This window comes from Ostrea edulis, chromosome 5 (assembly GCF_947568905.1).
Source record: "Ostrea edulis chromosome 5, xbOstEdul1.1, whole genome shotgun sequence".
Classification (NCBI taxonomy): domain Eukaryota; kingdom Metazoa; phylum Mollusca; class Bivalvia; order Ostreida; family Ostreidae; genus Ostrea; species Ostrea edulis.
Window position 1 is genome coordinate 18,225,208 of NC_079168.1, and position 24,126 is coordinate 18,249,333.

At 37.4% G+C, this 24,126-nt stretch overlaps 1 protein-coding gene across 1 annotated transcript; it reads left to right on the plus strand.

Moving 5' to 3' along the window:
* The first annotated feature begins 280 nt into the window (after positions 1–280).
* Positions 281–23,933, plus strand: LOC125651579 (coadhesin-like). The gene is made up of 10 exons (XM_048880236.2): positions 281–517; positions 6,056–6,229; positions 10,422–10,592; positions 10,972–11,151; positions 11,742–11,912; positions 15,670–15,840; positions 19,034–19,204; positions 21,811–21,981; positions 22,122–22,234; positions 23,871–23,933. The coding sequence occupies exons 1-10, from the start codon at positions 331–333 to the stop codon at positions 23,919–23,921; spliced, it is 1,560 nt and encodes a 519-aa protein (XP_048736193.2). The 5' UTR covers positions 281–330; the 3' UTR covers positions 23,922–23,933.
* The last annotated feature ends 193 nt before the right edge of the window (positions 23,934–24,126 follow it).

Sequence of the window (24,126 nt, forward strand, 5' to 3'; positions counted from 1 at the left end):
TGGAACCATGATTAGAACACGGACATGTACACATCCTGCGCCTGCGCACGGTGGAGCTGATTGCGTGGGCTCTCCAACTCAACAATATAGATGTGTAAAGACCCATTACTGTCCAAGTAAGACTTGTTAGTTACATTTAGGGACAGAAAATAAGAAATATGTTCATGACCACTCTGAAAAGAAATATTCTAAAATGCTTACATACATGCAGTAAAGCGAAACTACACTGTAGAGGCGTAAAAATTAGATACATAAAAAAGGGTGTAATGACGGGAATGGATAACGCTTACGTACATATACAAGACCAAAGGCTTAATTAAACGTTTGTACATGTTTTTTACAGCCAATGGAGGGTGGAGTCATTGGGGAAGGTTTGGTGATTGTTCCGTGACGTGTGGTCATGGAACCATGATTAGAACACGGACATGTACACATCCTGCGCCTGCACACGGTGGAGCTGATTGCGTGGGCTCTCCAACTCAACAATATAGATGTGTAAAGACCCATTACTGTCCAAGTAAGACTTGTTAGTTACATTTAGGGACAGAAAATAAGAAATATGTTCATGACTACTGTAATAGTACTAAGCCTTCCATAACTGCAACACCACCAATCCCAGTTCCAAGACGATCAGCAGGGAACAAGACGAAACCCGCTTGGACAAAGGATTTTGTGATGATGAACCAGACAGTGCCTGAGTGGTTGCAGAGAGCAAAGTTCATGAAGGAGTTGATAGATAAAGGTTCCTTTAATGGATTAGATTCTTCAGTAGAAGGATTTTGTAGTCTGCTGTCAGTATTAAACTCTTTCTCAAAATCACGTCTATTCAAATGTATGTCTACCTAGCTTCTGAATAATATTCAGATACTCAAAACTGGCGGTAAAACTATAGAACCGAGAAAACCAACCAAATGCAACTTGACAATCACTGACCAATAAAAACCCTTCATACAAAATGACCACACTCAGATCCATGACCAAAGCCCCCAAGGTATATAAATTGTAAGTGTACCTTTGTGTAGTGATGTAAATAAAGGGGTGGATCTAAGATATAAATATGTATGAATATAAAAACATATATTTGTCAGTAATGGATTGTCAAAACTTAGTACTATTACAACCTCCCCCCAGTTACAGAATGACGTCCGCGTCATTCACCTGGACAGTTGTAAATATACTAAAAAAAGTACATACTTACCAGTAATGCAAATACCTAGTAAACAATTCAAGCAGCATAAAAGTACTTCTAATTTACAAGCTAAAATCAATGTGATGCAGATACAATGTTCACAAGTGCCATCTGGTATACTGAAGAATCTAATCCATTAAAGGAACCTTTATCTATCAACTCCTTCATGAACTTTGCTCTCTGCAACCACTCAGGCACTGTCTGGTTCATCATCACAAAATCCTTTGTCCAAGCGGGTTTCGTCTTGTTCCTTGCTGATCGTCTTGGAACTGGGATTGGTGGTGTTGCAGTTACGGAAGGCTGAACATCATCATCATCAAGGTCATCTTCATCATCATGATCACCATGATCGACTTCTTCACCATGATTAACTTCATCATAATCACCGTCATGCCGATCCTCAGTCTCATCATCCTGACGAGGAGCGTCCTCCTCTGGATCAATATCCGGAGCATCTCCTATCGACGACTGGTCGTCACCATCTCGACAGGAGGAACTTTCAACGGAGTTCTCATAAATCATTGTAGGGAGACCTACAAAAGAAAACTCACTTTCTGAATCAGAAATAGAAACAGTATCATTAGAACTTATACTTACTTCTGATTTTCTGTCTGCCTTTCTTCTCCTCACAGGTTTAGGGGGTGGAGGTGGAACTGTTGGGAATTTGGATCCTATCGGCAACAAAAGATTCCTATGTAGTGTTCTACATTTGCCTTCGCCATCCTCCCGTTTAACCTTGTAGACAGGAATGTCTTCATTGTCTTGATATAGTATGACATAAGGATTGCCTTCCCACTTATCCGCAATCTTATGTCTTCCGTCATAGGCCACTATCCTCACCAGTACCCGGTCTCCTACTTTCAAAGTGGATGCACGTGCCTTCAGGTCATAATTACCCCTTTGACGTTGCTGGGAGAACTGTGTAGCCTTCTGGGCCTGTTTGTAAGCTTCCTGTAATCGCTCCTTCATCTTGGTTATGTACTTGGTAGTGCACTGGTTCTCATCAATAGCATGGTGAATGGCTTCAGGATGGTAGGATTCATTCATAAGACATTCCACCTCATACTTCCAGAGTTCATAGGTAGATTCACTTTTGACATCTCCTGAGAAAGTAGAAATTCTTGGGTAATAGTGCTGATTTGCAGGTTTCCCATAAAAATTTGAAGGTGGTGGCAGTGGATAACTCGCAGGCATGGCATGGGTTTGTGGTTCCTTCTTTACTGTAGATCCTGGGGTATTATCCATGGAACTCAAACAATGCAAAAAATCCTCAGGGGTGTCTGCCTTTGGATTTACCTTTAATGCTTTGAAAGCAGAAACAATGTGGAGTCATGAAATCTTCTTTCAACTCCATCGCATCCTCATTCTGGACGGTTGCCTCCACTTTCTGGTCCATGGGTTCTGCTTCCTTTTCAGGGATTGACATGGTTGTAAGAGTGTTTAATTAATGTATGATAACAAACTGTTCAACAACACAATATCACTACTGAATATATTTGCAAATTTTCTGCAGCAATAAAAAAAAATGCTTTGGGCAAATAATTATTGTCAGGAATTTTATTTGAAATAAGGAGGGTAGTCCACCGAGAACTAAATAAATGTGGGCAAAATTAAAGCTTTAAACTGAAATATACCACACTAGTTGTTAACTAGGAGGGTAGTTCACTATAATGAACCGTAAATACAAGGGCTAACTAACCAAAACGAAACTAGAAATGCACTTCCGGTAATATGATTCGTTTCCAGTAACCGACGAATTGATTATTAAATTAATTCAATGCAACGCAAGTAAGAATGAAAACAACAACTGAGCAACACGAGGCAATCAGCTGATATATTTACAAGTCTAAATAAATGTTTAATTTACCTGAAATAACACCTGAAATGAAACAGACTCATTACGGCTGACATAAGTAAACACATGATTTAATGCTGAAAATAAATAAACCACAAACAACAAAGAAATGTTGAGAAATATATCAAAAATTAATAAAATCACATAATAGACACACTAATTTCATCTACATAATGCTAATTCTGTTTCATATGATAATTTTTACTTACTGATTTTCCACAATGAATGCAACTTGCCATGGCAAAAATTCTTGGTATAATGATAGAAATGGACATAGTTTGGACGTTAGTAAATTAATATACTGTATAGTATTCATTAATTTCAATTCAATTGCTCATCGTTAAAAGAGAGTATGCTCTGATCAATCGTCCCGACCACTGTTGCCATATACATGTATAAACATCCAAAAAATGTTGATCAAAATGAACATACCTTGGGCGTCGGTAAATTAATATATAGCATTCATCCCCTAATTTCAATTCAATTCAATTACTCATCGTTAACGGAGAGTATGCAATGATCAATCGTTCCGACCACTGTTGCTACATACTCAATGGGGCGAAACCACTTAGGACGAATCCACTTGGGGCGTACAGGTAAAGGTGCGAATCCACTAGGTGCGAATATGTAATTGGGACGAAACCACCCGTCACCTTTACGAACCACGTTTTCTCTAAACTTGTTTCCGGTAGAATAAATTACGACGGATATCGAGCTCGATCGGAAATTACGCAGATTTGAAGAAACCGATCCCGATATAATAATGAATGCGAAAGAAAACCGAACACGACCTAAAATAATAAACTGCCTGAAAAATAAACAAATTTATCAATAGGTATTAAAGGGAAAATGTATATGTGTATTGTTTATGAACTGTATGCAATATGTTGATATCAAACAACTCAAAACAACGCAACGAATTCACAGAATCACAGCCCAATTATAACACTGAGAAGAAGACCAAACCAATCTACCCAAACAACATAGATATCTCTAGTTGACCAGAGTATTGACTATAATATAGAATAGTTTGTCAAGTCTGTTCAATGTCAACGTCAAAAGGAGAGAGAATTAGTAATTGTAGATTAACTCAAATACTATTGGGTAATATATGAACGAGGGCTAAATGTGCGCTATTATATATCACTTACCACCCATGGCTCAAACTCTCTGTCACACCTATACGCTTACATACTATCTAACCCAAATAATAATATGCATACCAAAAATTGACCGCTAAGTAATGACAGACGGACGTTGATCAACAATATGACTTCCAAGAAAAAAAATATGTACAGTATATAATATATTTACAAATAATGGATTGTCAAAACTTAGTACTATTACAACCTCCCCCCAGTTACAGAATGACGTCCGCATCATTCACCTGGACAGTTGTAAATCAATATGATCCTCAGGTTCAGTAAAAGGATGTAAAAACTGACAAATAGCATCACTGACGGAAAGTGTCTCTGCATATGGCTGTCCGATCTGGCAAATAGCTTTAATCGAGTCACCAGAAATTTCCTCAGCATATGTTTCATGATCCAATCGTGATAAACCATCTGCGTCAGCATTGGATTTCCCTGGTCGATACACTATGTTGAAGTTATAGGATGCAAGAGCCGAAATCCATCGGTGACCAGTGGCATCCAACTTTGCTGTGCTGAGCGCATACGTCAAAGGATTATTGTCTGTGAATACAGTAAAGGGTTTACCCTGTAAATAATCCGAAAACTTTTCAGTTATTGACCACTTGAGAGCCAAAAACTCTAGTTTATGGGTGGGGTAGTTCTTCTCAGATTTGCTCAATCCTCTACTTGCATAAGCAATCACCCTGTCTAATCCATCTTGCTCCTGGTAAAGCACAGCACCCAGTCCTGTCTGGCACGCATCTGTGTGAAGCTTAAATGGCTTGCTGAAGTCTGGATAGGCCAACACAGGGGGTGATGTAAGCTTGTCCCTCAATTCATCAAAAGCTTGTTGTTGTTCTTGGTCCCAGTGCCACTTAGGGTCTACTTTGGGCTTAGCATTGCTTCTTGGTTTCTTTCCAACTGCCATAACGTCAATTAGTGGTCTGGCTATTTTGGCGAAATTGTGGATGAATTTTCGATAATATGCAGCAAATCCCAAAAATTGTCTAACTTGTTCAGAATTAGTTGGTGTAGGCCAGTTCTTTACCTTGGCAAGCTTGTCTGGATCAGGTTCAACTCCTTCCTTAGAAACAATATGTCCCACATATTTGACTCTTTTCATAAAAAAAGAACATTTCTTTGGAGAAAGTTTAAGACCATAATCTCTTATCCGTTGAAAAACTAGTTGGAGCCGATCAAGATGTTCCTGAAACGACGAAGAAAAAATGATTAAATCATCCAAATAAATGAAACAAACTTTAAGATGGAGATCACCTAGGCATTGTTCTTGAAGACGTTGATAAGTTGCCGGAGCATTTGCAAGACCAAAACTCATCTTGTTAAATTCGTAGAATCTTAAAGGACCTACAGTGAATGCTATTTGTCAGTTGTTACATCCTTTTACTGAACCTGAGGATCATATTGATTTACAACTGTCCAGGTGAATGATGCGGACGTCATTCTGTAACTGGGGGGAGGTTGTAATAGTACTAAGTTTTGACAATCCATTACTGACAAATATAAACCCTTCATACAAAATGACCACACTCAGATCCATGACCAAAGCCCCCAAGGTATATAAATTGTAAGTGTACCTTTGTGTAGTGATGTAAATAAAGGGGTGGATCTAAGATCTAAATATGTATGAATATAAAAACATATATTTGTCAGTAATGGATTGTCAAAACTTAGTACTATTACACTACTCTGAAAAGAAATATTTTAAAATGCTTACATACATGTAGTAAAGCGAAACTACAATGTAAAGGCGTACATATTAGATACATGTAAAAAGGGTGTAATGACGGGAATGGATAACGCTTACGTACATATACAAAACCAAAGGCTTAATAAAACGTTTGCACATGTTCTTGACAGCCAATGGAGGGTGGAGTCATTGGGGAAGTTTTGGTGATTGTTCCGTGACGTGTGGTCATGGAACCATGATTAGAACACGGACATGTACACATCCTGCGCCTGCGCACGGTGGAGCTGATTGCATGGGCTCTCCCACCGACTGTAACAAATGTGTAAAGACCCATTACTGTCCAAGTAAGACCATCTTAAAACTGCAGAATTGTATAGTAAATATAGATTTTATTGGATAATGTATGAACTATGAATAACCAACTTCTTGATTTTTTTTAGCCCACCTGAGCTAAACGTGAAGAGCTTTTTTGATCACCTGTTGTTTGGCGTCTGTCCGTCCATCAATCCATCTGTCCGTAAATGTTGCACTTTTCTACTTCCTCTCCAGAATCACAGGACCAATTTCAACCAATCTTGCCCTTTTAGCATCCTTGAATAAAAGGGACTCAAAATTGTTCAAATGAAAATTCAAATCCTTTTCAAGGGGGACATATTTGAGAAATAGTGAAAATATGTTGAAAATATTTAAAAATCTTCTCAAGAACCACTGTACCAGAAAGAACGAAGCTTTTATGAAAGCTTCCCAAATGAGCGGAGATGCAATATTGTACAAATCATTGACCTCGGAGGTAGGGTGTGTCAACAACATGGAATCAAAGTTTTACATGGGGATGTACAATTCTGTAAGCAAAAATCTTTTAAAGTCTTCTTAAGAGCAAGGCCTTCAATAATTATATTGATATGTAATCATTTTTAGCAAGTGCAGGTCTACGTTTGTTCAATTCATGGTCCCCGGGAGTAGGGTGGGTCCACAATTGGGGATCAAAGTTTTACATGGGAATATATAGTAAAAATCTTTAAATATTTTTCTTCTAATGAACAGCTAAGCCATTAATAGTCATGTTAATAGAAAAACATCTTCAGGTAGTGCAATTCAAAGATGTTGAAATCAATCTCTGGGGAGGAGTGGGGTTAAAGTTTTATTTGGGAACATACAAGAAACATCCAATATGGAATTACAGTTTTACATGGGGATATACATATGTATAAGAGAAATCTTTAAAATTCTTCTCAAGAACAGCAGGGTTACGACAAGTCATATTTTCAATACGCCAGCATCGTAAGGTAGTGCAGATTCAAGTTTCTTCAAATCATGGGGGGGGGGGGGGGGGGGGGGGGGGGGCTAGGGCGGGCCCACGATAAAGTAATAGTTTCATATGTTTATACTTGAAAATCTTTAAAACTCTTCGCAAGACCAGCATGGTATCCGGTAGTGCAGATTTCCGTTTATTTAAATCTAAGGGTAGATTGGTAATTCTTCCTCTATTGTGGAATTGTCAGACATGTATAACGTCTGTTTATAAACAGTTTGTCTTTCACTAAACGGACATTTTGATTTCTTTGTCTGGCTTCCTTGATGATAGGGATTTCCTGCGATCATTTATTTCCTTTGGAAATTGTTCATTTATCCAAAATGAAATGCCGCGTAATCGTAATTGACTTCGTATGTCATTTTCTAGTCATTGAATTTTACGGCAATGGGTCGTGTTCGATTAGATTTGCCCCCAACTCTATATGTCCTGTCAATTCTAGGATACATATTGTCAACTACATGCACAAAAGTCATCTATAATATCATTGCATGTCTTTGTGCCGTTTTCCTCACCTTCAGGTATACCATAAAACAATAAGTTCTCGCGCATAGACCTTCACTGCAGATCTAGCACCTCATTTGTCAATATTTAGTTTACCTTTTTTAATTCCTCAATTTCAGATTTGGTTTCAGTACACTCTGAAGTAATATCATTCACATTTGTTTCAATTCATTCACCCGTTTACACATAGTTGAAATTATATCATTGATTCTACTCACATTTTTCTCGGAAAACACTCAATCGTTCCATTTTCTCATCAGTCAAAATGTTTGGATACCCAGGGTGGTGCTTGATCCTCGGGTGTTAGAATAGGTGTGGTGGACAGAGGTAATTAAATGTATCTACACTATCATTCGATTGTTCATTTAAATCCAATCCCACTTCAGATTCGTCTTGATTATCACCAAGTTCATTCACATTGTCAGCCATATTTAAATTCACCCGTTTCGTTATTTTCTGAGTACGGCTAGGTTTACGCTTACGCTTTTTTCGTTGAAAAAATCACCGAACATGTAAATTGTCGTTGTACAAATTGTCAATTCGACCGGATACCGGTAAAATGATGAAAAATCCGCCAAGTCACGTTATAACTGTGAAGTTTCATATTGGACTAGGATTGGCTTAAATAGGGAACTAAAAGTTTTACATGAAAATCTATAGGAAATAAAAAAATCTAGGGTAGTAGGGCCACGATTAATCATATCAATGTGCAAATGTTCTGAATTCGGAATTCTTCATGGACCCTGCGGTTAGGATGGGACTAACATCAGGGATCAAATCTTACATAATACATGAATATTGTGGCACTACGCCTGATTAAGGAGACACTGCTAACGTTTTTAAAGATTTATTGAAAGTAAACTCCAAAAAGGAATCCAACCAACAAAAGAGTCAGTCTCGATCAAATAATAAATAGTCCATTTTGATAAAGTCAATTAGAAAGACCGTAACGTAGGTATTGGAGCTGAGATGCTAAAAGCTGCAGGCTCCAGATGCGTGCGTCTTTTATGTAGGAGGGTCGTTGATGTATCCATCTTATTTGGTAATGGGAATGAGAAAGTATCCAACTTCTTCATGAATATTTATTAAATACTAGGGAAGTTCAGAGGTTAACAGGTGGTCGGAAGTGTTCAGATGCAAGGTGAAGATAACGAGCAGTGATCAATCTCATAACTCCTATAAGCAATACAAAATAGATAGTTAGGCAAACACGGACCCCTGGACACACCAGAGGTGGGATCAGGTGCCTAGTAGGAGTAAGCATCCCCTGTTGACCGGTCAAACACGCCGTGAGCCCTATATCCTGATCTAACCCACTCTCCAGTGAATACATTGCACATGACATTCCTTATTGGTTGTACGGCCCAATCAGCAGAAATACGTGGTCAGCAAATACTAATACACTGTCCGTCAATTAGAATGGTCATATAGCTGTCATTTTCGTTACACTTAACTCACCACTGTAGAGTAGATTTGTGCACTCCGCATTCCCAGTAACATATGCACAAAGCATTCGTTAAACCCTTTAGGTTATGTATTATATCTAACCTACAAATGAACATACTCATGTCAGTAGTAAATGATTAGATATGATAATCAATATTTTAATAAATAAAATTTATGATCACTTTGTGTTACAATATAGGGGGATCTTTAAAATAATTATTCTCCAGAACAGCAAAGCCATGTTAGTCAAATTGATTTTGACGCATCCCCATGTTGTGTGAATTCAAATGCAGTTAAGCCACAACCCCGTAGTGCTTTGTCGGGGTCATAATATGGGGTTAAAATTGTTCGTGGGATTATAAAGGTAAGGATCTTTTAATAACATGCCCACAGGTCTTATCGGTCACCTGAGTATTAGCAAAAAATATCACTAGCTCCAAGGGCTGCCAAATCTATAATAATTTTCCACGGTCTGCATATCTAAGAGCTAAATTCTAATATTCAGCGACAGTATAAAACAAGATGTGTTCTTCATACATAAATGCCCCCGAAAGTGCTTATATTGATGCAAAAAACTTTACATAATATAAAATATGTAACACTAACACGATTTTGGTAAAGGACTAACTGCTCCTTCTAGACATCCATTTAGTTTCAATTCAGTATCAATAGCATTAAAGATGTTCAAAATGCTTTACACATAAACACTATGTATGTAATTTTGGTCCCGCCCTGGAGTCGGAACCTCTACCCCGGGGATCATGAAATTAAAAATTATCAGAGGCTTTCCTGCTCTACATCACTATGAGTTTAGCTTTTCTTACATCTGATGTGCGGTTGTAGAGAAGATTTTTGAAAACTAGTCAATGTTTACCTCGCCCTTAAGGCCCAAGGGGTGTAGAAGGTTTGAAATTTACAATACAATATATGTCTTTCTTGTCCCAAAGATGCTTCATACCAAATTTGAAAAGAATTGGAATGGTAGTTATTAAGAAGTTAAAAACGTTTAATTGTTGACGGACGCTGACCAATCTCAATAGGATTAAGGTGGTTCCGGTGAGTGTTGTGATTTATGGATCCCTTGTTGTTTTTATAGATTAAACATATTCTTATTATTTCTATGAATTAAGAGAGATGAGATTTATTTCTAACTAACTTGATAAGATATTTGCCAAGACTACAAGAAGAGAAACTCTTCTGATGTTTACAGTTCCCATATAGTTTTAAAAGTTGAAACTTATACGAGAACGGTTTTGCTTTTACTTGTTTAATAGTTGATGGAGGTTGGAGTGGGTGGAGTGCATTTGGCCATTGTTCAGTAACGTGTGGAAATGGTTACAAAACCAGAACGAGGTCATGCTCAAATCCTGCGCCTGATCATGACGGAGCTGATTGTCACGGTGATGCCCTTAACACGCACATCTGCAGAGAGCATCATTGTCCAAGTAAGAATTTTGACCAAATTGAAAGGGATCTCAAAGACTTCGATTTACTTTCCAGAAGATTGAAATGGCATTTCATGTTTGTTTCGTATTTGTTGATGTTCAAAACATTTCGACCGTGGTACCGACCTTTTTCATCCATGTCAATAGTATGTAATAATTCAAGGGTGTTTGTTTTTTGTTGTTTTTAAATCCTTCACAAAATTAATAAGAGAGACTGAACTAAAAAAAAAAAAGTCCACACAAACATGTTACTTTCCTCAATCATGAAATTTCACCCCAACAAATAATGAAATGCAATGAATGTGAATATTAATCATGGTAGACTTATTGTTATAACAGAATCATCAGAACACATAACATTCTTCACATTCCATCTTAGTCAATGGTGGTTGGAGCGCTTGGAACATTTGGAGTAAATGTTCTGTTACGTGTGGGACAGGAACGATATACAGATCTAGAACGTGCACACACCCTGCACCTGAGCACGGAGGCGTTAATTGTGTCGGACAACCAACTGAGTATAAAGAATGCGTATTTCACCATACGCGTCATTGTCCAGGTAATTCAATGCATAGTTGGTTGAATCTTGATTAAATTTTGACGGTCATTGATCAGTTGGATATTGAATTGTGTGACCTATCCTAAGAATAGTATATGAATTTTTATCATTTATGAAATATCGATGAAAATTAAAACCAGAACAGAGCCAGGGGCTATGAGCAACTATGTGTGCACACTTATCGTTAACAATTGAACATTTTAATTTTGTCATAACTACCATTCCAATTCTTTTCAAATATTTTGGGGACAAGGTGGACATAAATTGTAAATTTTAGGACTCCTGCATCCCTAGAGACTTAGAGGCGGAACATAAAGGGCTAAAAATTTACCAATATTAAAAAAAATCTTTTGTATTCTACCGCACATCTGTAAGAAAAACTAAATGCATAGTCATGTAAAGCAGGGGAGTCTCTACCAAAATGATAAATTTCATGATCCCCGGGGCAGCGATTCCGACTCCAGGGCGGGGCCAAACTTGATATATGGAGTTTATGTGTAAAACACTAAAGTATCTATGTATACATTTGTGTGTGTTTACGTGTATATGCGTGTTTAAAAACTTCTAACTTCTATCTAATCTGTATAAAGTGGACGGTGGCTGGAGTCAGTGGAGCACGTCGAGTCTGTGTACAGCGACTTGTGGTGGAGGGACACGGATCAGAACGCGCACATGTACTCAGCCTCGTCCTGAGTATGGCGGAGATCAATGTATGGGATTCCCTAACGAAACGCTGAGATGTGCCCAACAGGATTGTCCAGGTGAGAACTGTAAACAGGAAAAGGATCTACGACAATGCTGTCAAGTTTATTGGGGTTTTTCAATTTTGAATCGATGTACTGTTGTTTATAACTTCGTTTACACCATCTGAAGCATTATTATAGAACATTGACATGGGGAAATTACTAGGCATACTGTAAGTCCTTAGTCACCGTGAAATTTATTGTTACTTTCATAATATATTACTATTAAAACCAGCTTCAATGTAATGCTTATGTAAAAGTAAGAAAATTCAAGAGAACGTTAATTTCCAGTGGCCATTGAAAGTGCCTCCTTAAACACTATGTAAAAGTTAAACTAAACTTGGATAAGATCAGTCTTACATTTTAAAAACTAGATAGTTCAAATCTATATTACGCATACTGAATACACATATCTGTCTTGTACTTGTTCAACAATCCATTGGGTTGGAGCGAGTGGAGTGCGCTTAGCCGATGTTTAGTGACCTGTGGAAAAGGTCATATAATCAGACCGAAATTTTGTTCCAATACTGTACCTGTTGATGACTGAACTATCTGTTGCGGTGTTGAATTTGAGTCACGTCTGCAGAGAACAGATTTGTCCTGATAAGTAGCTTATTCAAGTGAACTGGAATGCGACTGTCACACTACGAGGTGTAGCAAAGACGTATGCTGACGAATGAAAAATAAAGCAAAAACGATTAAGATGTTTTAACAAGTTACGAGCAATGAAATACGGTGGTATAAGTTGTTATATGATAAGTACAAACCAAAATCCGGTGCATTCATAAAAAAGTCACCGCATTGCCAATATTTGAGTTTTAAGTTGGATGTATGCTACAGGAAAGAAATGCACAAGTCCACACGTTACACGAACACTCGTCAGAAATGCACAACTCCACACGTTACATGAACACCCGTCAGGAATGCTCAAGTTCACACGTGTTACATGAACACTCGTCAGAAATGCACAAGTCCACACGTTACACGAACAATCGTCAGGAATGCTCAAGTTCACACGTGTTACATGAACACTCCTCATATGTTGGCACACATTGGTGAACTGGTGTCGGTATACCTTATTTCTAAATAATTGGTAACGTACTTCTCAGTAACTTGTATCGGACGTTTAGAAAACCTATTTGGACGTATTCAGCGTTTGCCTGTCAACTTTAGAGCTTAGTCAACGTGTTTAAAACCTACAAAATACGCACTAAACGTGTTCGTAATTTACAGGCAGCGTATTCACAATAATGTTCTGTTGTTCAATTATTCATATATGTAACACAGATAAAAAGATGGAGGATATTAAGATGCTACGTCGTCAGTATTAAGGAACTGTATTACAGCATTACAATCAATCAACACCACATTTGTTGAGAGCCAATAGGCAATAGGATTAGGGTAAAAGGTCAACGCAGGAGGTAGAACTGGATAAGACCATGTATTGAGGCGATGGGATTTTGGCATGTACTACCAACTTATATTTGTACATGTAATGGGGACCTTACATAGTTTATCAACTTCCTACACACATCTCCATATATATATGATTAGCCGCAAAGTAGGATAAGTCCAAGAATTACCAAGAAGCATAGTACTTGAAGGGATCACATTGAGCCTGGCTAGGAGATTTTCATAACTTTGCGTCATATAGCCTGCGGAAACAGTTATTACACCTTAATGAAGTATGCATAACAAGTCCCCCCAAATGCCGTATCACTAATAGTGAGAGAGGTTTGCAAAGTCATCATTGACGAATACATGGATGAAGGACTGGTTTGTCCCACTACCTCCGAGGGTTGACGTGTCATAACGGACAAGTTCTATGAAAGGAGGGACTTCCCATGTGTGTGGGAACTAGATGGAAAACATGTTGCCTATCACTGCCCTCCAGAAAGTGGCTAATTACAAAGAATTTACTCGAATGTTCTAATAACACTTGTAGATGTCGACTATAGATTTATCTGGGCTGCTTTCGGGGGTGATGGGTCAACATCAGATCCATAGATATACAATGATTCGAGCTGAAGCAAGCTTGTTGAAAATTGTACCTTAGGATTACCAGCCCCAGAGCTTCCAAATGACACTTGAGATGTACACACTAGTACGTCTTTGTTGGCGACGATGTCTTTGTCCTTCGATCCATCATGATGAAGCCTTTAGCCAAAGAGGTCAGCAGAAAAGTCCTTGTTAGTTTCCATGTCTCGTGTATCCACCTTCCACTGCAAGATGAAAAGTAAATTATAGAGTGATATTTCACTGTCATTATTCAAATGACCATTTTCTCAAGAGTTCGAATTGTCCATTATATATACTTTTGATAGTTTTTTCTTGTCTTATTTTCACGATCATCTCATTGTCTCGTGAAACGTACTGTAGAAAAACATAAAGGTTGTACATACACAATTCACAGGCTCAGACCGGCTATATCGATGTCTTATCGCACCTATCATGAAACTGAAGTTATCTCCCACCGACTGCTCCATCTTTGTCAAGTTAGGAGGCACATCTCCACAAGCTTTCCATTTGTCGAGGCGTGGTTATGTGGTTATATAGAGACGGAGAATACCGCGTGTTGGTAAAATGGGTAGGCAAACCCGGGTTGGGGTACATTGACCCCCCCCCCTTTTTTTTTTTTTTGATTTTCATCCAATCGTAATGAAATTTTCAGATTATGTGCTAGAGTGCATATTTTCCTTAAAAAATGATTGATTTCTTCGGATTATCTGTCATGTATGTAGAAAGCCACTGGAATTTATAGACTACACTAAAACAAAACATGTTTAAAAACAAGCACTGACACATAGAAGTCTCCAATCAAAACAATAGTGTCATATGGTAGTAGCGGAATTTCATTTGAAAAATTTTGTTTATCTCCAAAAGAAGTCCCTTGTTTGCTAAAAAGCACTGAAGATCAGGGTGCTTTGTCAATTAGTGCACAAATTAGTCCAGGTAGAACGCAGGATGAAGAGTGTTGTAGATTTCATCATATGTTAGTTTTTTTATTTGTTCATTTGCCTTAGAACAGTATGAATTCAGCACTCTCTGATACTGTCCAGTAAGATTTCTATCCAACACCATACTTCTATTTACCTGTTGTGGTTTGCTTTGAACTGGTTCGCTTTTATCTGTGAAAGAACAGATGATATAGTAGATACGAAATCTCCACCGCTTGTAGATTCCTGACTTCCGTGACACAGAGATAATCTCGTCTTGTAGATTCCTGACTTCCGTGAGGTCTTGGCACATAGATAATCTCGTCTCCTATGTAATGAACATGCACTATTGGTGACTTCATGATCTGTCTAAATGGACACTCTTTGAAAACCAGCAGATCTTGTTTTATCGGCGCTTTTGATACTTATGTTAGAAGTATCCCTCCATATAATTGCATTTTGACTGGTATAGCCATCACCACCTTTGTTTACCCTTAGGTATTCATTATAAGACTAATCATTTTTTCTCACTTTCATCGGAAATCAAGTAAATGATGAATTTTGGGTAGCAAAAGAAAAACAAACCGATTCGTTCGAGTTTAGGGCCATCAAAATTGGTCAGTTGCAAACAGATATGCATCATGTCCGTGTAGTGGCTCAGACGGGCGTATCATGTACCCTAGTAATGTACTTTTTATATCTCAGTTCTGTCTCCTACCCGCAACTGTGCGAGTTTATTCTAGTAAAACAGTATATACTTGTTTTAGGTAACACTACCCGAAAACAATTTTGTTTTATACAAATTATACATTAAAGTCATATATTCTTTCTCTCTGAAGTGGATGGACAGTGGAGCGCGTGGAGTCGGTACAGTGACTGCACAACAACATGTGGAGTTGGAACAAAAACACGATATAGGTCATGTTCAAACCCTGCACCACTGAACGGAGGAAAGTTTTGTTCCGGACTTAAATCAGAGATTGACCAGTGTAACATTGCACCATGCCCAGGTAGAGTATGATGTACATTCAAGTTTGCTTGTAAGTTTGACAAGCTGTTTCGTTTTAGAAATGTATAGAGAGAAAATATAGGGTTCTTGTGTAGCTATTAAATCAGCAAAGAGATGTATAATATTTGATTGTTATATGTAAAATGACAAAATAACAGTGATGAACACGGATAATCTTTTCTTTTGTTTGTGCATTGTTTTATGTCCCATTCGGAGAGTTTTTACTCGTATGATCGCCATACAGCTTTAGATGAAGTGCCACAAATTTTTACCTATACACGGAACCTAGGATAGTAGCAGTGATGAGTCGTTATCGTGCATATGCTTACCATGACACGGGAACTCCGTTTTTCAGGTCACATTTGTAAGGCCCGTGACTTTCAGTTCGAATGCTGGACACTTGGTGAAGAAATATTCACTACCTATTTCAAACGTCTTAAGAGCCTGTATCGAGGATTAAACACGGGTGTTCATGAAGCTCTGACATTCCTCTAACTCTTACTCCCGCTTTTATATTGTAACATGTGCACATGTCACAATATAAAAGCTAGAGAAAGAGTCAGAGGAATTTCGAATTATTGTCAAGCGAGCACTCCAACCGATTGGCCACTGCGACCGGTAGTGAACTATTGGAGAGAATATGTTATTAGGGTTTTCTGACGAGTGTGAAATGTATATATGATGTTTGCCTTTGATATATAAACAAATTGTAATGAGGGTAATTTCCTCATGAACGCGCTGTAGTTTTAAACAATGCACGAATGAATACTTGATAAATATATAATGTAGATTGTAAATATGCAAAAATAGGGTATGAACTGCGACGCTTCACGCTAGCATACTTTGGTCGCAGTTCATATCCTTGTGTATCTTAAAAACTGAAAGTTCTCTTTTTTTTTGTACATTCTATTTCCATTTCTGTCGGAATTCCCAGTCGTAAAATAGACGTACTATATTCATTTGTATTCATTCGCACATTGTTTACAAGAGCAATGCATGCATGAGGAAATGGTCATCATTACAATTTGTAGAGATATCAAAGGCAAAAACATTGCTAATGTAAATATTTAAGAAATAAACAGTACTTTTAGCGATTCACAGAGAATTTGCCTCAAATCCAAATCCGTTCATATTGACCATGAACAGCTCTAAAGTGCTGTTCATTTCTTATATTCATATTTATTTACTAAATCACCGTTTGCTTACATTGCTTCTATTGTGTTGCATAAAACGAACTCTTAGCCTCTGTCACAGTAGTATTTTGACGTACGTCAACACATAGACATGACGTCATACTTCGTCTCGCCCTGCCTTTTATTAACATTGCACGGTGCACTGCATTTTGGAGTTAGGAGACCGCAAAATTGGGATGATAATCCACGTAAGTTCACAATCTTAATCCGAGGTGTGACTTGCGAGATCTTTGTAACACATGTTGTATATTTTCAAATTATTACGCTCTCTCAGTCGCGTGCTGTAAGCTAGTTCATAATCTGTTCATAGTCAATATGAACGGATTGTGTCGCGTGCTGAAATTGGTTGGTTCATACAGGAAAATGCGATTTGTAATATAAATTATTAAAAAAATGAATTTCATTTTTTGAAAATACATGAGATCATGAACTGCGACGCTTTACGCCAGCATACTTTATGAAGCGCGTTAGCGTAAAGAAAATATGTTCCTTATATACATTCTACTCTCATTTCTGTGGGAATTCTCATTCGTTGAAATTGACGTACTATATTTATCAAGATTCATACGCACATTGTCCTCATATGCATCGCACGCATGCCGGAAAAACTATTATTACAGTTGATGAAGATATTGAAGGCAAAACAGTGGAAATGTAAATGAACAATGGTGTGGGCTATCTTGATTAGCTTGCTATAGTATCAAATCCGGCAATCAATTAAGTGAAATGTGAAGTTTTATTCTCAATATAAATTTTAAGTAGTCTGTTAGTGGAGTTAATTACAGCAGTAATAAAGTTGTGTTTTGCTGTCCATATATCTACTATTGGGTCCTCAACAAACTGATGTACATTCCAATGTACAGGGGAAAATGATATCCAAATTTCTATATAGTTTAATTTCATTCATACCAAGTACAAATACATATCAACATATATTTTACATACAAAATTAAGTACCTCTTCAACTGAACATTTTACACGTTTGATCCCAGGCTGCGACATATCCGAGTTATTAAAAAGTAGCTCGACTGTTATACCGCCATGCGCTACGCAATAGAAAGGCGAAGATAACGAACAGTGATCAATCTCATAACTCCTATAGGCAATACAAAATAGAGAGTTGGGCAAACACGGACCCCTGGATATACCGGAGGTGGGATCAGGTGCCTAGAAGGATTAAGCATCCACTGTCGACCGGTCACACCCGCCGTGAGCCCTATATCTTGATCAGGTAAACGGAGTTATCCGTAGTCAAAATCAGTGTGCCAAGAGCGGCCTTACAATCGGCATGAAACACGTCAGACAGCATTTGACTCAATGATAGGTTGTACTGGCAAGCTAGATCGTATTAACGACTATAGAATTTGCGAAATGCTGATTTTAAACGACACTGCACCACCAACTTGTTTGTCAGTAGCCTGTTTCGATTGAAAAAACTGACCATACGCAGAAGAAGCTCATGTGTATCGAATCAGTTGAGATATATAAACACCATATGCAGGTGATAAAGGAATATTGCTACATAACTATGAGAAGTTGACGATGAAGAAGTTGAAATCATCCCGTTTGTGATGAAGTTGAGTTAGTTTGCCGTTGTCGCAAGTCTACTGGACGCGACCGTAAATATCGATGTCCCGTGACTCGGTAGGCTTTGACACATTAAAGAACCTTCCCTGCTACAGCCTTGAGGATCAGGCATGGGCCTTAATCTTTGTCACTTCAACTAAAGTCACATTTCTGTATGGGTGAACAATGCTGAAAATGACGTAAAATTCCAAACTACCCATCTAGATTGTATTGGGTGTTTTAAATCACTTAAGAAGTGCATATGACATACCTATCCTTATATCACTGATATGTAGTTGTTGGTCAGAAGGGGAATGGAATATTTGACTCAAAACTACACAAAATATATAAAAGGATACTTTCCACGACATTAAGATAAAGTATTATTGGATAATTTGTCAAAACGTTGTCATGAAAATGTTGAAATCTTTGTAGTGGACGGAGGCTGGGGTAGCTGGAGTAGTTACAGTCGCTGTTCTGTGACATGTGGTGTAGGAATACAGCAAAAGCAAAGAACCTGCACAGAACCTGCACCTGCTCATGGTGGCACTTCGTGTGTCGGCGAATCTGTAGTCAGTAGAAATTGTACACAAGTTGATTGTCCAGGTATATATGTTTCATACCTTTATTTTATATTCATCGCAAGACTGCCATTGATAATATCTTTAAATATAGCCAGTAACATGTTGATGAGTTTTCCAACGCTTCGAACCAACAGATAGTTTTTATATTCATAATATTGCACATGGTGTTTATGTCTCTCTACTGATCCGATACACGAGAGCATTGTCTACGTATGATAAATTTTTAAACAGACTAATTGCAAATAAGTTGATGTAATAGGGGTTGCAATTATAGTTTCCTTTAAAGTCAGCATTTCACAAACTCTATGATTGTTATAATCATCTTATTTGCAAACACAACCTGTGATTCGGTCGAATGCTGTTTAAAGTGTTTCATACCAATTGTTAGTCTATTCTTTACATACTGATTTTGACTACGGATTACTCCGTTTATCCGATCAAGACAGAAGGTTCATGGCAGGACCATTCAACAGGGGATGCGTCCTGGGCCCCTGATGCCACCTCTGGTGTTTCAAGAGGTCCATGTTTGACTTGCCTTCAATTTTTTATTCTTCATAGGATTTATGAGACGTTTTGTCTATTAAAACAATGATAGCTTTCATTCATATGTCGATTTGATATATCCCTGTGAGCTCGAAATAAAGGACACCACAGAGTCGTCCACTTCTGCTTCATACTAAGATATTTTATTGAAAGTAGACATTAATGGCAAACTAACAACTCAACTGTATGACAAACGGGATGATTTCAGCTTCTCCATCGTCAACTTCCCACATTTATGTAGCAATATTCCATTATCACCTGCATATGGTGTTTATATATCTCAACTGATTCGATATGCAAGAGCTTGTTCTGGGTATAGTCAGTTTTTAAATCGAGGTAAGCTACTGACAAATAAGTTGATGGTACAGGGATTTCAACAGTCTCGATTGAAGTCAGCATTTCGCAAATTCTATGGTCGTTATAACGATCTAGTTCGTCAATACAACATCGCATTGGGTCAAATGCTGTCTGACGTGTTTCGTACCGATTGTTAAGCCGTTCTTGGCACACTGATTTTGACTGTGGATAACTCCGTTTACCTGATCAGGATATGGGGCTCACGGCGGGTGTGACCGGTCAACAGGGGATGCTTACTCCTCCTAGGCACCTGAACCCACCTCTGGTGTGTCCAGGGGTCCGTGTTTGCCCAATTATCTATTTTGTATTGCTTGTAGGAGTTATGAGATTGATCACTGTTCGTTATCTTCACCTTTCATTGATCCTGTTCGTTATCTTCACTTTTGCATTGCATAATGTAGACTTAGCATGTTTACATTCTCTCCTCTTTCTTCATTTTTATAAAATAACCTTGTTTATACAAAACCTTCCGTAGCTACTGATATATTTACAATGCAAACGGTATATGAATAAGGTCCATGCATGATAAATGATAGATCTAAATAAAGCCATGAGTATTAGAAGAGTCATATATATTTGTCCAAAGCAAATATTCTATCCTTAATGATTTCAATTTTTTTTTTCATTAAAAAGCTGAAGAATTAAAAGTAACATATTGTAACGTTTCGTCCGTCAATGACTTGGGTTACAATAATCTTATGCGTGGGTCTCCTGTTTCTGAGATCTACCCTGAATCATTTAAAGCCAAACACGAGATGGGATTAATATATATATATATATATATATATATATATATATATATATATATAATGAATTGATTAATTATGATAATATATATAAAATATCAAATGTGGGAAACCTGAATAGTATATAAAGTTGACCGGGTCCAATGGGATACCCGGATAGATACAACAGTACAGTAGGAGCAAAAACTAATAATCACAAAAGGGTGGCACCAAATCATAGCCGGTTACTATAATACAGTAATGATAATTGAATAATTACCATCCTCTCTGGGTCTTCAGACTCCATTTTATAGTGAGAAGTGTATCTTAAGTCTCTCTCTTCTCTTCTGTCCACTTGGTCTCAAATGTCTGGCTTATATAGCAAACGTTTGAATAGGGCCGAATTACAGCACGAGCGACTCTCGTGGTACCGCATGTTTTAGCGCCATATTTGGAGAGATAGGAGATTTGTTCAATTGGCATAATCATGTTATTCGATCCGCGGACTTAACAATATCGTTATCATGGTTATATGTATAAAGATATATAATTATAGATGGTCGGTACACAGACTAAATAGTTACTAATACTTATACATTTTACTCATGTTAACTAATCGTGCTATTTATTCCATTTTTAAAAGTCACATTTACGGAATAAATGCTATCGTAAAGTCCGCGGATCGAATAACATGATTATGCCAGGAAATGGTGCCAGAGTTATGTCAGGTAAGGATGCCAAGTAAAATATTTTATATATTAAGGACTGCTGTTGCTACAAATGTATGTGCTTTGTTTCGAGTAAATTCGTGTTCCCGTATATAAATCATTACGATATGAATGTACAAAGCTTCTTTACATATTTAAGTTGATCAAATGATAGTTAAGTTCATCAATTCATATCGTATTATCGATAGTTGCACATAATCTAATTTTGAACTGGCCGTTACACATATAACGGCATAGGTTTTCACACTTTTTACTGATATTACCCAACATTTAAGTTGACGGTCATTGGGGTGAATGGAGCTTATTTGGATCCTGTAGTACAACATGTGGAAACGGAATACAAACACGTCACAGGAACTGTTCACAACCAGCGCCATCTAGAGGAGGAATGCCATGTACTGGGGATAGCACAGAAGCTGTACATTGTCAAATAAAACAGTGTCCTGGTAATTCACTTTCAATAGTCTTAGATTACAAAACGCTGGAATTCGTCTACTATGTTAAAGCAATACATATTATTTTATGTATGTCTGTACAAGTCGCCCATGATGTGTCTTTTATTAATCCTGAGCTGCTACCATTGCAGCGCCCACCACAAATAAGTGGGTGACGCTACCTTCAGAACGAGCCACAGTACCAACAACAACTAAGTGGGTGACGCTACCTTTGGATCACACCAGACAGTTTGTAACTATCAAGGTAAGCTGGATCATAGATAATGATTGAAGCAGTTACATCACTATTTATAGATGATGTTATCTAAATCTGTTAGGCGTATGGGTACTGTCGAGCATGTCGTCTGCATCTCGGCCCACAGGAACGCTTCAACCGGTGATTTTGTTGTAATGTTAGTAGGGGTCATATGCAAGGTGAAGATAACGAACAGTGATCAATCTCATAACTCCTATAAGCAATACAGAATAAGTAGTTGGGCAAACATGGACCCCTGGACACACCAGAGGTGGGATCAGGTGCTTATGAGGAGTAAGCATCCCCTGTTGACCGGTCACACCCGCCGTGAGCCCTATATCTTGATCAGGTAAACGGAGTTATCCGTAGTCAAAATCAGTGTGCCAAGAACGGCTTAATAATCGGTATGAAACACGTCATACAGCATTTGACCTATACTATACAACTTACTAATAAAATTATTATTACCCCTTATAGGGGGTGGTATGGTATAAGACCCCTATCATTATAACAGAAAAAATACCATGCAGTTTCTGTGCTCAGCCACACGTGTGCCGAACAAAACCTTGTCCATTCCCGTCTCATTCGATACCAGATAAGTTGATCTTACCTCTTAATATGTGGTTAATATCACCGAGCAAACACAATGAATTAATCCAAGTACAGAATTTGTTTTTACCTATTCGTCTTTTAGTAACTGTACTTTCAATTTCTCGAAGTGATAGCATGGCCGCGACTAGCACCTACAGTGTATAGTGACTATACCTACGCTGGTTACAATTAGATAGATTTGAACTTTTTAAACCCAAAAATAAATTCAAAAATTGGACTATTAATTTTTTTCATCATTGTTCACTCTCTTCTTTTACATTATGTTTTTTTGAAAGATTTAGTCTCATAACTGCCACGGTGTGTGCAAACAAATTTTCCTAACACTCGTTATTCAATTTGTATGCACACACCGTAGCAGTTATGAGACTACATCGTTCAAGAAATAATAATCCATTGCTTAATTATAACGTCCCTTAAGGTACATGCGCCGTATCAATTGGACATCATGAAAGGACTATATCAAGTAATATAAGTTATACACTTTATGCAAATTATACGATTGAACTCGATAGGATTGAAAAGCAATCAAACTAATTTTCTGTTTATCTGTTATCCTAGTAGGATGATATCGTGGTGTTTCTGATAATATTTTATATTCTGATAATATTTTATATTATAATATTTTCCTGCGCCATCAATCAGTCATAAATATTACAAAATTAACGTTTTGAACTTGCGTTGAATACACCAAAACTTCGTCAATGCCAGTCAATAATTTGTTGAAATTGTGAGATATTATTTGACATTGTTTATCATATTGACAAAATGTTGATCGAGTTTCCAACATCGAAAAAAAAATACTGTTTAATACGGAACATATACCTTTAAAATATTCAAAGCTGCACGTGCAGGTGGCATTATTGAAGGAAGGTGGGGAGTGTTCCTGTCTGACCTCGTCCATTGAAATGTCATTCACCCAAAGACCCTATGTTTTAAAACAAATATAAATAAAAATAATTTAAATAATGGTCTATTAGTATTTTATATATATACGAGAACTATTTTATTGATATAAAAAGCTATTATTTTTCAGAAAAAGAGAAGTTATCAACATTTGAACTTGGAATCTGGTAATCTGAAATAAATGTTTTAAAAATATTTTGTTGTTTGATGTTTTTCTAAAACTATACAATAAAACAAAATATCGACCTGAATTGCTTTCCGAAACAGTTATTGTCTTACAATTTCACTGTTTTGTATTTCTCTGAGAACGTTATGGCATTTCTTCATCAAGACAATATCTTCAATAAGCACAATCAATGTTTATGCCTCCTATGAGAAGAAACCGT